Source organism: Salmo salar, chromosome 16 (genome assembly GCF_965601325.2).
Source record: "Salmo salar chromosome 16, fSalSal1, whole genome shotgun sequence".
Classification (NCBI taxonomy): Eukaryota; Metazoa; Chordata; class Actinopteri; order Salmoniformes; family Salmonidae; genus Salmo; species Salmo salar.
Genome location: NC_138306.1, coordinates 88,852,301 through 88,867,140, shown reverse-complemented (window position 1 = coordinate 88,867,140; position 14,840 = coordinate 88,852,301). Strand labels below are relative to the sequence as shown.

Here is a 14,840-nt window from a genome sequence, read left to right as displayed (position 1 = left end):
TCAGTTAAGAACACATTCTTATTTTCAATGACGGCCTAGGAACGGTGGGTTAACTGCCTTGTTCAGGGGCAGAACCACAGATGTTTACCTTGTCAGCTCGGGGATTCAATCTTGCAACCTTACGGTTAACTAGTCCAATGCTCTAAACACCTGCCTTACATTGCACTCCACGAGGAGCCTGCCTTTTACGCGAATGCAGTAAGAAGCCAAGGTAAGTTGCTAGCTAGCATTAAACTTATCTTATAAAAAACAATCAATCAATCATAATCACTAGTTAACTACACATGGTTGACGATATTACTAGTTTATCTAGCGTGTCCTGCGTTGCATATAATCGATGCGGTGCGCAATTGTGAAAAAGGACTGTCGTTGCTCCAACGTGTACCTAACCATAAACATCAATGCCTTTCTTAAAATCAATACACAAGTATACATTTTTAAACCTGCATATTTAGTTAACCTCTATGGTGCACTCCATCAACAGCAGGTGCATTTCAAGAGCGGCAAATTTGAATCCAAATAAATGTCAAAATTCAAATTTTTCAAACATACAACTATTTTACACCCTTTGAAAGATAAACATCTCCTTAACCTGTTGGGTCTAGGGGGCAGCATTTGCACGTCTGGATAAAAAAAATGTACCCGATTTAATCTGGTTACCACTCCTACCCAGTAACTAGAATATGCATATACTTATTACATATGGATAGAAAACACCCTAAAGTTTCTAAAACTGTTTGAATGGTGTCTGTGAGTATAACAGAACTCATTTGGCAGGCAAAACCCTGAGACATTTTCTGACAGGAAGTGGATACCTGATGTGTTGTATTGCCTTTAAACCTATCCCATTGAAAAACACAGGGGCTGAGGAATATTTTGGCACTTCCTATTGCTTCCACTAGATGTCACCAGCCTTTACAAAGTGTTTTGAGTCTTCTGGAGGGAGATCTGACCGAACAAGAGCCATGGAACGATGATGTCCCATTAGACACCTGGCGCGCGAGTTCATGTTGGGTACCCTCGTTCCAATACGTTATAAAAGAGTATGCATTCGTCCACCTTGAATATTATTCATGTTCTGGTTAAAAAAGGCCCTAATGATTTATGCTATACAACGTTTGACATGTTTGAACGAACGTAAATATATTTTTTCCCCTCGTTCATGACGAGAAGTCCGGCTGGCTTAGATCATGTGCTAACGAGACGGAGATTTTTGGACATAAATGATGAGCTTTTTTGAACAAAACTACATTCGTTATGGACCTGTGATACCTGGAAGTGACATCTGATGAAGAGAATCAAAGGTAATGGATTATTTACATAGTATTTTCGATTTTAGATCTCCCCAACATGACGTCTAGTCTGTATCGCAACGCGTATTTCTCTGGGCGCAGTGCTCAGATTATTGCAAAGTGTGATTTCCCAGTAAGGTTATTTTTAAATCTGGCAAGTTGATTGCGTTCAAGAGATGTAAATCTATAATTCTTTAAATGACAATATAATATTTTACCAATGTTTTCTAATTTTAATTATTTAATTTGTGACGCTGACTTGACTGCCGGTTATTGGAGGGAAACGATTTCCTCAACATCAATGCCATAGTAAAACGCTGTTTTTGGATATAAATATGAACTTGATAGAACTAAAAATGCATGCATTGTCTAACATAATGTCCTAGGAGTGTCATCTGATGGAGATTGTAAAAGGTTAGTGCATCATTTTAGCTGGTTTTATGGTTTTGGTGACCCTGTCTTTGACTTGACAAAACATTACACACAACTCTTGTAAATGTACTGTCCTAACATACTCTAAATTTATGCTTTCGCCGTAAAACCTTTTTGAAATCGTAAAACGTGGTTAGATTAAGGAGATGTTTATCTTTCAAATGGTGTAAAATAGTTGTATTTTTGAAAAATTTGAATTTTGACATTTATTTGGATTCAAATTTGCCGCTCTTGAAATGCACCTGCTGTTGATGGAGTGCACCACGGGTGGCACGCTAGCGTCCCACCTAGCCCATAGAGGTTAAATCATCCCCCGTTTGGTGAAGTCGGCTGTCTTTGTTAGGAAGAAATAGTCTTCACAGTTCGCAACGAGCCAGGCGGCCCAAACTGCTGCATATACCCTGACTCTGTTGCAAGAGAAGTGACACAATTTTCCTAGTTAGAAGAAATTCATGTTAGCAGGCAATATTAACCTGTTAGGGCTAGGGGGCAGTGTCAATACTGCCCCCTAGCCCTAACAGGTTAACAAAAGCGCATTTGCGAAAAAAGCACAATCGTTGCACGACTGTACCTAACCATAAACATCAATGCCTTTCTTAAAATCAATACACAGAAGTATATATTTTTAAACCTGCATATTTAGCTAAAAGAAATCCAGGTTAGCAGGCAATATTTTTTGACTCTGTTAATCACCACATCCTCATCGGCAGACTCAGTAGCCTTGGTTTCTCAAACGATTGCGTCGCCTGGTTCACCAACTACTTCTCTGACAGAGTTCAGTGTGTCAAATCGGAGGGCCTACTGTCTGGACCTCTGGCAGTCTCTATGGGGGTACCACAGGGTTCAATTCTTGGGCCAACTCTTTTCTCTGTATACATAAATGATGTCGCTCTTGCTGCTGGTGAATCTCTGATCCACCTCTACGCAGACGACACCATTCTGTACACTTCTGGCCCTTCTTTGGACACTGTGTTAACAACCCTCCAGACGAGCTTCAATGCCATTCAACTCTCCTTCCGTGGTCTCCAACTGCTCCTAAACACAAGTAAAACTAAATGCATGCTCTTCAACCGATCGCTGCCTGCACCTGCCCGCCTGTCCAGCATCACTTCTCTGGACGGTTCTAACTTAGAATTTGTGGACAACTACAAATACCTAGGTGTCTGGTTAGACTGTAAACTCTCCTTCCAGACTCACATCAATCATCTCCAATCCAAAGTGAAATCTCGAATTGGCTTCCTATTTCGCAACAAAGCATCCTTCACTCATGCTGCCAAACATACCCTCGTAAAACTGACCATCCTACCAATCCTCGACTTCGGCGATGTCATTTACAAAATAGCTTCCAATACCCTACTCAACAAGCTGGATGCAGTCTATCACAGTGCCATCCGTTTTGTCACCAAAGCCCCATATACTACCCACCACTGCGACCTGTACGCTCTCGTTGGCTGGCCTTCGCTTCATAATCGTCGCCAAACACATTCGCTCCAGGTCATCTACAAGACCCTGCTAGGTAAAGTCCCCCCTTATCTCCGCTCACTGGTCACCATAGCAGCACCCACCTGTAGCACGCGCTCCAGCAGGTATATCTCTCTGGTCACCCCTAAAGCCAACTCCTCCTTTGGTCGTCTCTCCTTCCAGTTCTCTGCTGCCAATGACTGGAACGAACTACAAAAATCTCTGAAACTGGAAACACTTATCTCCCTCACTAGCTTTAAGCACCAGCTGTCAGAGCAGCTCACAGATCACTGCACCTGTACATAGCCCATCTATAATTTAGCCCAAACTACTACCTCTTCCCCTACTGTATTTATTTATTTTGCTCCTTTACACCATATTATTTATATTTTATCTTTGAACTTTCTTCAAACTACAAATCTACCATTCCAGTGTTTTTCTTGCTATACTTTATTTACTTTGCCACCATGGCATTTTTTGCCTTTACCTCCCTTATCTCACATCATTTGCTCACATTGTATATAGTCTTATTTCTTTTTTTTCTACTGCATCATTGATTGTATGTTGCTTTATTCCATGTGTAACTCTGTGTTTTTGTATGTTGTCGAACTGCTTTGCTTTATCTTGGCCAGGTCGCAATTGTAAATGAGAACTTGTTCTCAACTTGCCTACCTGGTTAAATAAAGGTGAAATAAAAAATTTTATAAAAAAAAATAACCAGGGGAAATTGTGTCACTTCTCTTGCGTTCATTGCACGCAGAGTCAGGGTATATACAACAGTTTGGGCCGCCTGGCTTGTTGCGAACTAATTTGCCAGAATTTTACATAATTATGACATAACATTGAAGGTTGTGCAATGTAACAGGAATATTTAGACTTATGGATGCCACCCTTTAGATAAAATATGGAACAGTTCTGTATTTCACTGAAAGAATAAAAGTTTTGTTTTTGAGATGATAGTTTCCGGATTCGACCATATTAATGACCTAAGGCTCGTATTTCTGTGTGTTATTATGTTATAATTAAGTCTATGATTTGATAGAGCAGTCTGACTGAGTGATGATGGTAGGCACCAGCAGGCTCGTAAGCATTCATTCAAACAGCACTTTCGTGCGTTTTGCCAGCAGCTTTTCGCAATGCTTGAAGCATTGCGCTGTTTATGACTTCAAGCCTATCAACTCCCGAGATTAGGCTGGTGTAACCGATGTGAAATGGCTAGCTAGTTAGCGGGGTGCGCGCTAATAGCGTTTCAAATGTCACTCGCTCTGAGACTTGGAGAATTTGTTCCCCTTGCTCTGCATGGGTAACGCTGCTTCGAGGGTGGCTGTTGTTGATGTGTTCCTGGTTCGAGCCCAGGTAGGAGCAAGGAGAGGGACAGAAGCTATACTGTTACACTGGCAATACTAAACTGCCTACAAGAACATCCAATAGTCAAAGGTATATGAAATACAAATTGTATAGAGAGAAATAGTCCTATAATTCCTATAATAACTACAACCTAAAACTTCTTACCAGGGAATATTGAAGACTCATGTTAAAATGAACCACCAGCATTCATATGTTCTCATGTTCTGAGCAAGGAACTTAACCTATTATGGCTAGGGGGCAGTATTTTCACGGCTGGATAAAAAACGTACCCGATTTAATCTGGTTACTACTCCTGCCCAGTAGCTAGAATATGCATATAATTATTGGCTTTGGATAGAAAACACTCCAAAGTTTCTAAAACTGTTTGAATGGTGTCTGTGAGTATAACAGAACTCAAATGGCAGGTCAAAACCTGAGAGATTCCTTTACAGGAAGTGGCCTGTCTGACCATTTCTTGAACTTCTTTGCCATCTCTATCTTTTACAAAGGATCTCTGCTCTAACGTGACACTTCCTACGTCTTCCATGGGCGCTCAGAGCCCGGGAAAAACCTGAATGTCGTCATCCCAGCCCAAGGCTGAAACACATTATCGCCTTTCTCAAGTGGCCGATCAAGGGACTGTGGGCTTAGGCGCGTGCCCTGGCCGCCCCCGTCTTTGTGATTTTTCCTCTGTTTGCCGAAAAGGAGATTCCCGGTCGGAATATTATCGCTTTTTTACGAGATAAATTGCATAAAAATTGATTTTAAACAGCGGTTGACATGCTTCGAAGTACGGTAATGGAATATTTAGAATTTTTTTGTCACGAATTGCACCATGCGCACGACCCTGATTTACCATTTCAGATAGTGTCTGGGACGTACGAACAAAACGCCGCTATTCGGATATAACGATGGATTATTTTGGACCAAACCAACATTTGTTATTGAAGTTGCAGTCCTGGGAGTGCATTCTGACGAAGACAACAAAAGGTAATCAAACTTTTATAATAGTAAATCTGATATTGGTGAGTGCTAAACTTGCCGGGTGTCTAAATAGCTAGCCCGTGATGGCTGGGCTATGTACTTAGAATATTGCAAAATGTGCTTTCACCAAAAAGCTATTTTAAAATCGGACATACGAGTGCATACAGGAGTTCTGTATCTATAATTCTTAAAATAATTGTTATGCTTTTTGTGAACGTTTATCGTGAGTAATTTAGTAAATTGTTAGCAAATTCCCCGGAAGTTTGCTAGTTCTGAACGTCACATGCTAATGTAAAAAGCAGTTTTTTGATATAAATATGAACTTGATTGAACAAAACATGCATGTATTGTATAACATAATGTCCTAGGGTTGTCATCTGATGAAGATCATCAAAGGTGAGTGCTGCATTTAGCTGTCTTCTGGGTTTTGGTGACATTATATGCTGGCTTGAAAAATGGGTGTCTGATTATTTCTGGCTTGGTACTCTGCTGACATAATCTAATGTTTTGCTTTCGTTGTAAAGCCTTTTTGAAATCGGACAGTGTGGTTAGATTAACGAGAGTCTTAACTTTAAATGGCTGTAAAATAGTCATATGTTTGAGAAATTGAAGTAATAGGATTTTTAAGGTTTTGAAAATCGCGCCACAGGATAGCAGTGGCTGTTACGTAGGTGGGACGAATTCGTCCCGCCTAGCCTAGAGAGGTTATGGCAAGACTTGAAAATGTCTGTCTAGCAATGATCAACAATCAACTTGATAGAGCTTGAAGACTTTTTTTCCAGAATAAATGTGCAAATATTGTACAATCCAGGTGTGCAAAGCTCTTAGAGATTTACCCAGAAAAATTCACAGCTGTAATCACTGCCAAAGGTGCTTCTTCAAAGTATTTACTCAGGGGTGTGAATACTGTGGTGGTTAATTTCTTTACTATCAAATGAGGAGTACAAAACTTATCACACAAGTCAGAGTTACACTTAAACTAAATCTTTAAATCACTTATTAATAAGGGAGCAGGTCAATACAACACACACATATAAAGTGAATCGATTGAGTGCTCTACGATAATGATGGCTGGTCATGGCTGGTTGACAAATTCACACTCAGATGATTCATTGAGAGCCACGAGACAAAAAAACATGTTTTGCCTGTCATTATGGGGTATTGTGTGTAGATGGCTCAAAAATCAATTTTTAATTTAGGCTGTAACATAAAATGTGGAATAAGTCAAGGGGTATGAATACTTTCTGAAGGCTCTATACTGTACAATACAAAAGGGGAATACAATTATTCTAAAAGTGGACAACAGCTGATTGCAAAAAAGAGTGAAAATTCAGACAAATATCATCCTCCACTCACTATCACAAGGGTTAGTAACCACAGACTCTTTTCGTATCATCCTCCTCTCACTATCACAAGGGTTAGTAACTACACACTCATTTCGTATCATCCTCCTCTCACTATCACAAGGGTTACTAACTACAGACTCATTTCATATCATCCTCCTCTCACTATCACAAGTGTTAGTAACTACACAGACTCATTTCGTATCATCCTCCACTCACTATCACAAGGGTTAGTAACTACACAGACTCACTTCATATCATCCTCCACTCACTATCACAAGGGTTAGTAACTACACAGACTCATTTCATATCATCCTCCTCTCACTATCACAAGGGTTAGTAACTACACAGACTCACTTCATATCATCCTCCTCTCACTATCACAAGGGTTAGAAACTAAACAGACTCATTTCATAGATCTTTAAAACACTGGCAGTTTGTCTACTTCACTTCTTTAGTCTACTCTCTGATCACTCCAGATAACCCAGTGAATAAAACAAATGCTGACAATACTGGTGTCAAACCATGCAAGTGTCAGTAGCATGAAATAACATCTAGCTTCTCATTGAAACAGTTCATCATGAAACAGTTCTACTGCAACTTTTCATACACAGTGGGAAGTTGGAATGAATAACACAAGTTTTGTGCAGTCTGTTGTTCTTCAGGGATGTGATGTCAGAATGACAGAATTCACAATAGCAACAGACTGGGTCACAACTTATGGAGGTCTAACTTATGAAGGGAACTTATAGTTAGATAGAATCTGTGCTCACCATGAGAAACAGATGTCCCAATCTTCTCCTCCTCTTCTTCATCTTTAATGTTGACGTTCAGCTCCAGTGTTTGACTGCAGTCTTCCAGCTTCACTGATGCCATCTCTGGATCCTGCAGTGTAAACTGGGCTCCACTGTCACAATCAGGACCTAATGACTGTAGGTTTGGACTCAGTGTGGAAGGAGAGAGGCAGGCTGGGTTTGTCTTCACTGTTGATGTTACCGGACTTAGACTTAATCTGAGTCGGCCTGTAGTAATAAAGACAAACGGACAAAAGTTATTGTCTTTTAGTTCTGGCACTTCCTTTATTCTCCCCCCCCCAAAAAATATATTTTTTGTTCAATAATCTAATTTCAATAGATCAGGAAGTTAAACATTGACAACAAAACATGAATTCACATTAGACGAGTGCACACTTAATTACACGTAAAAACACTTCACACTTAAAAAATAATGCACTTAAGAGTGGAACTGACAGAGTTTAAACTACTTTGCAGATATGAAAGAAACAGACAGACAATCATAATATTAGTCAAAAATATGAAATTCCCAGTTTATGCTACAAAACCAACTTTATAAGAGGCTTTAAAAGTCGGAAGTTTACATACACCTTAGCCAAATACATTTAAACTCAGTTTTTCACAATTCCTGACATTTAATCCTGGTAAAATTTCCCTGTTTTAGGTCAGTTCGGATCACCACTTTATTTTAAGAATGTGAAATGCCAGAATAATAGTAGAGAGAATAATTTATTTCAGCTTTTATTTCTTTCATCACATTCCTAGTGGGTCAGAAGTTTACATACACTCAATTAGTATTTGGTAGCATTGCCTTTAAATTGTTTGACAAGGGTCAAACGTTTCGGGTAGCCTTCCACAAGCTTCCCACAATAAGTTGGGTGAATTTTGGCCCATTCCTCCTGACAGAGCTGGTGTAACTGAGTCAGGTTTGTAGGTCTCCTTGCTTGCACACGCTTTTTCAGTTCTTCCCACAAATTTTCTATAGGATTGAGGTCAGGGCTTTGTGATGGCCACTCCAATACCTTGATTTTGTTGTCCTTAAGCCATTTTGCCACAACTTTGGAAGTATGCTTGGGGTCATTGTCCATTTGGAAGATCCATTTGCGACCAAGCTTTAACTTCCTGACTGATGTCTTGAGATGTTGCTTCAATATAGTCACATTGTTTTCCATCCTTATGATGCCATCTATTTTGTGAAGTACACCAGTCCCTCCTGCAGCAAAGCACCCCCACAACATGATGCTGCCACCCCTGTGCTTCACGGTTGGGATGGTGCTCTTCGGTTTGCAAGCCTCCCCCTTTTCCTCCAAACATAACGATGGTCATTATGGCAAAAAACGTTATAGTTTTGTTTCATCAGACCAGAGGACATTTTCCAAAAAGTACGATCTTTGTCCCCATGTGCAGTTGCAAACCGTAGTCTGGCTTTATGGCGGTTTTGGAGCAGTGGCTTCTTCCTTGCTGAGCGGACTTTCAGGTTATGTCGATATAAGACTCGTTTGACATATTATGGTCCCGCTTTATTTAAAGTGCATCTTATGAAGGCTTCATAAAGCCTTCATATAGGCTTCATAAGCACTACATAAATGGGTCACAAATCATCTAGAACCGTATTTCATGCTCTATAAAAGGATGAACAAATGTGAACAAAATAACTGTGACATAACCATCAATTTAAGCCACATAATGGATCTTTATTGAGCATGATGTTACGGCAAACAACGTTTCCACTCCAAGAATGAGGTACGGTAAATTACTGTTGTTAACACGGTAAATTACTGTAATTAACACATGCATTAACAGGTGCTCATTGTTACTGTAGCCTGCACATCTTCCTTCACAGCTTTCACAAATCCTGTTGTGATTTTGTGACAAAATTATATTTGTTTCCATTTAGTTTCAAAATGGCTTTTTGGCATGTTATTATAATATAATGTAGTTTCTTTTATATCTGTAAGTGGTTCTGCTTGTACAACTCAGTAGTTTGTCATCCTAAATATATATATATATATATATATATATATATATATATATATATATATATGTATGTGTGTGTGTGTGTGTGTGTGTGTATATATATATACATACATATACACATATATGTGTGTGTGTGTGTGTGTGTATATATACACACACACACACACACACACATATATACACACACACATATATATATATATTTATATACATATATACATATATATATATATTTACATACATACATATATATATTTACATACATACATATATATATTTACATACATACATACATATACACACATACATATACATACATACATACATACATACATGTATGTGTGTATATATATGTATGTATATAAATGTATATGTATATATATGTATGTGTATATATATATATATATTTATATACATATATACATATATATTTACATACATACATACATATATATATTTACATACATACATATTTTATATACATTTATATACATACATATATATACACACATACATATATATATATATATATATCTCTGTCTATGCTCCAATTTGCCCATATTTCTTGGAGGTCCTGAATGTTTCTGTGATACTATCAATTCTGCAGTACTAAGCACATTCATAACTGCTTTATAACATCTCAAATAAATATCAGTCTACTTAAGGAGTCTGTGCACACTATAATGGCTTATGACATGGTTATGACGCCCATCATTCCATTCAATGTTATAGTTAAGTAATAAGGGATGAGAATCCAGGGATTATCGTGTGATAACTCCCTTAGGGTTTATGGTAGAAAATTACAAGATTATATTGTAATACTGTTTGTTTATGCATTGAATAAGGTTTCTCAGTACTCTCTCATCTGTGTCTGTGTGGACTGAGTTCGGGCGCTGGCAATTGATTTATGATGGCTTGGTGATAAAACCTACAGCCTGCATTCCATAGACTGAGTTGGTGTTTGTGTACTATGAGGTACCAGGGAGGAGATGTCTCTGGTCTGGATAGCTGATGAGAAGAACCCTGTCTTGGGGGCCAAACCCTGGTTTCTATACAATGACAACAGTCTTCACAACACGTTTTCATTAAAACCACTATTTTAAAATCAGTACATTCATTATATTCATCCTTTCACCAGACAATGGGTGTGATAGTAAATTCACCCTGGCAATCTACTCCGCTTTCAGAGTACTCTAGTTTGACAGTGGCAGAGCGCAGAATAACTGAGGAATTTACAAACGCCCTAAAGTCGGGTTGTTATGACAGCCAGTGTCGATTTTAGCATGTCAATCTTGGTGGGACAAAAAACATGTATTTTTTTTAGATGCATGCCAGCGAAGAAACTACAACACTAAACAATACATTAAATGCACTATAACGGTGCCCACAAACTGTTAGGGTCGACATAAAGCTGTCCCAACAGGGGAGCTTATGGCTGAATTGATTAAATAAATATGGTTTCTACTGACTCCTTGTGGATTTGTGTAACTGGATGAGAACCGCTTTCTCTTTCAATAATAATGAATGTCGACATGAGTTGAAACATACACAAACATTATTACATTTATGTTCTGTACATTCACAATGTTTGTTCTTCGATAATTAACACTTAGCTCTTAAGTATAAGCAAGTTCAAGCAAACGAGCTGCGATGAGGTAGGCATATTCTTTCATCAATTTCTAAATGGACAACGACAGAAATTCAGATAGATATTAGTTCAGATAAATTCAACAAGGTGTTGAAGCCTTAACTTTACTCTTCTTTAAGTCACCACAGAGCGAGAGACCCAGACTCAGCGGTTAGCCTACCATTTGAAGTATTTTATTAGTCCTATGTGGTCTAAAAGGGAAGGACAATACAACCACGAGGATCCACTTTTGTAGACAATATACAGACGCACTGAAAGTGCACTGAGCAAACAAAACTACCCTCACAATATGAATTGGAATAACATGGGTCAATTACTGAACTGTCTGTTGAACAAGAGACTGTCACTGGCAACCATGGTTACGAGGAGGGGATACTATAATATAATGTTATTGGGTCTGTAACTTACCACGCTCCTCATTGAGAAAAGCACCAGAGATAATTATAAACACACAAAGTAAGAAAAACAATGAAATGCATCATTCTAACACTGCCTAAAATGATGAATAAGATACTAATGAGAGACCTTTATAAGTAATATAACAATACTGATGTACAAACTGTGACATAAATGACGATAAGCGGTACGGGGCAATCCGTCATTTCCATTAAGACATGAGTGAGCTGAGACAGATGTAGCCTATACGCCGCCTATTTGTGCAGCACTTTTGAAATGGACAGCGACATAATTCAGAACATGGGTTGTTCTTACAGTATTCTCCCTGTACACCAAGTCAAAACAGGAGGATAAAGTAACAGGGGTACATAAGCAGACAATGAAAGCTCTTACAATGGGGGCAGGTAAGCAGGCTGTTACAATATTAAATTACATTTTTCTAAAACAGGCTATAGGCTACATGTGCACCACCAAGTCAGAACAGTAGGCTAAGTTCTTAGGGGGGAAAGGGTACCAAATTCCTATGGTGAGGCACATGGGCGACTAACATACACTTAGTATTACTTTGGCATTCTCTGGATGAAGTCATGCTGGATTGACAGCATGGCCAAAGCATTTAGCCTTTCTGGCCTATGGAGGTGCGTATGAAGGTTTTTTATCCTTTTAAAGGTAGAAAAGTTTCTCTCTGACTCGGCAGTTGTCATCGGAGTGGTGATGATGATTTTGAGAAGAGAGACCGTCTCAGACAAGGCCTCCTGCAGGTTGTTCTCGTAGAGTGATTTCAATAAAGAAAGTGCTGTGTTTCCAGTGTGCAGCTCAGGATGCCGGTAGACAGTGAACAGCTTCTCCTGGTTGCCCACAAGCCATAGCTGGGTAGAACACTGGAGTTCTGTGGTCGGAAAGGAATCCTTCAGTAGCGTTTGGACACCACGTACATTACCACTCATCAGTGCTGACCAATCGTAGGTTTGTGCAACCAGCTTCTCCTTTACATTCAGTGGAGCTAGTACTTGGTTGATGGTGAAGGAGAGGCCAACACCAGTTTTGTCCTTCACCTCTACAAACACCTCTCACACACACTGTTGTCTGGTGTTGGAATCAGCTAAACTTTGAACATTGAGATATTAAATAAATGATAAAGACAAAGCCTTGAATAGAAAGAGTTTGTTAAAAGCCAGAAGGCTTTGCAATGTGTTTGATGGAGGAGAGGAGAGCGTTGTGTTGATATAGGGAAGACAGATGGATATCTGTGGGTCAGGAGGTGAGGGGTCAGGTCAGTTCCCCTTAAGAGAGTAATCAGGGTTGCTATCTGGTTACCTTCTTTCCTGTGGAGCCATAAACTGTAAGGAAGAGGAGTGTCTTAAGTAGGATGTATATAAACTATGATGTCTGAAATGTTTTGCGGTCTGATTTCAGCTGCACGGAACCTTTGGGGAAATTAAACTTGGTTAAAGCTTCTCTAGTGTCCGTGAGTTATTTACTCTGAAAAATAAGAACCTAACAGTTGGCGTTGTCAACAGGAGAATTGAACCCTGTGGCACCCCCACAGAGACTGCAAGAGGTCCAGACAACAGGCCCTCCGATTTGACATACTGAACTCTATCAGAGAAGTAGTTGGTGAACCATGCGAGGCAATCATTTGAGAAACCAAGGCTGTTGAGTCTACCAATAAGAATGTGGTGATTGACAGAGTTGAAAGCCTTGGCCAGGTCGATGAATACGGCTGCACAGTAATGTCTCTTATCGATGCCGGTTATGATGTCGTTTAGGACCTTGAGCGTGGCTGAGGTGCACCCATGACCAGCTCTGAAACCAGATTGCATAGTGGAGAGGCTGCGGTGGGATTCGAAATGGTCGGTAATCTGTTTGTTGACTTGGCTTTCGAAGACCTTAGAAAGGCAGGGTAGGATGGATATAGGTCTGTAGCAATTTGGGTCAAGAGTGTCTCCCCCTTTGAAGACAGGGATGACCGCGGCAGCATTCCAATCTATGGGAATCTCAGACGATATGAAAGAGAGGTTGAACAGGCTAGTAATAGGGGTTGCAACAGTTTTGGCAGATAATTTTAGAAAGAGAGGGTCCAGATTGTCTAGCCCGGCTGATTTGTATGGGTCCAGATTTTGCAGCTCTTTCAGAACATCAGCTATCTGGATTTGGGTGGGGGAGGTTTGGGCGAGTTGCTGCGGGAAGCGCAGGGCTGTTGACCCGGGGTAGGGGTAGCCAGGTGGAAAGCATGGCTAGCTGTCGAAAAATGCTTATTGAAATTCTCAATGATTGTGGATTTATCGGTTGTGACAGTGTTTCCTAGCCTCAGTACAGTGGGCAGCTGGGAGGAGGTGTTCTTATTCTCCATGGACTTTACAGTGTCCTGGAACTTTTTTGAGCTTGTAATACAGGATGCAAATTTCTGTTTGAAAAAGTTAGCCTTAGCTTTCCTAACTGCCTGTGTATATTGGTTCCTAACTTCCCTGAAAAGTTGCATATCACCGGTGCTATTCGATGCTAATGCAGAACGCCACAGGATGTTTTTGTGCTGGTCAAGGGCAGACAGGTCTGGAGTGAACCAAGGGCTATATCTATTCCTGGTTCTATATTTTTTGAATGGAGCATGCTTATTTAAGATGGTGAGGAAAGCACTTTTAAAGAATAACCAGGCATCCTCTACTGACGGAATGAGGTCAATGTACTTCCAGGATACCCGGGCCTGGTCGATTAGAAAGGCCTGCTCGCTGAAGTGTTTTAGGGAGTGTTTGACAGTGATGAGGGGTGGTCGTTTGACTGCAGACCCATTACGGATGCAGGCAATGAGGCAGTGATCGCTGAGATCTTGGTTGAAAACAGCAGAGGTGTATTTGGAGGGCGAGTTAGTTAGGATGATATCTATGAAGGTGCCCGTGTTTACGGATTTGGGGTTGTACCTGGTAGGTTCACTGGTAGTTTATGTGAGATTGAGGGCATCAAGCTTAGATTGTAGGATGGCCGGGGTGTGTAGCATGTCCCAGTTTAGGACACCTAGCAGCACGAGCTCAGAAGATAGATGGGGGGCAATCAATTCACATATGGTGTCCAGGGCACAGCTGGGGGCAGAGGGTGGTCTATAGCAAGCGGCAACAGTGAGAGACTTGTTTCTGGAAAGGTACATTTTTAGAAGTAGAAGCTCGAATTG

The 14,840-nt window shown here is 40.0% G+C and overlaps 1 protein-coding gene across 2 annotated transcripts in view; it reads right to left on the bottom strand.

Annotated features, from left to right (window-relative positions):
* LOC106598090 (uncharacterized) overlaps positions 1-14,840 on the bottom strand; it is a 33,524-nt gene that overhangs the window by 14,104 nt on the left and 4,580 nt on the right. For both annotated transcript variants that reach the window (XM_045696756.2, XM_045696757.2), the window contains exon 3: positions 7,633-7,881. In XM_045696756.2, coding sequence (XP_045552712.2) covers positions 7,633-7,881 — 249 coding nt within the window. The remainder of the gene's footprint in view (positions 1-7,632; positions 7,882-14,840) is intronic.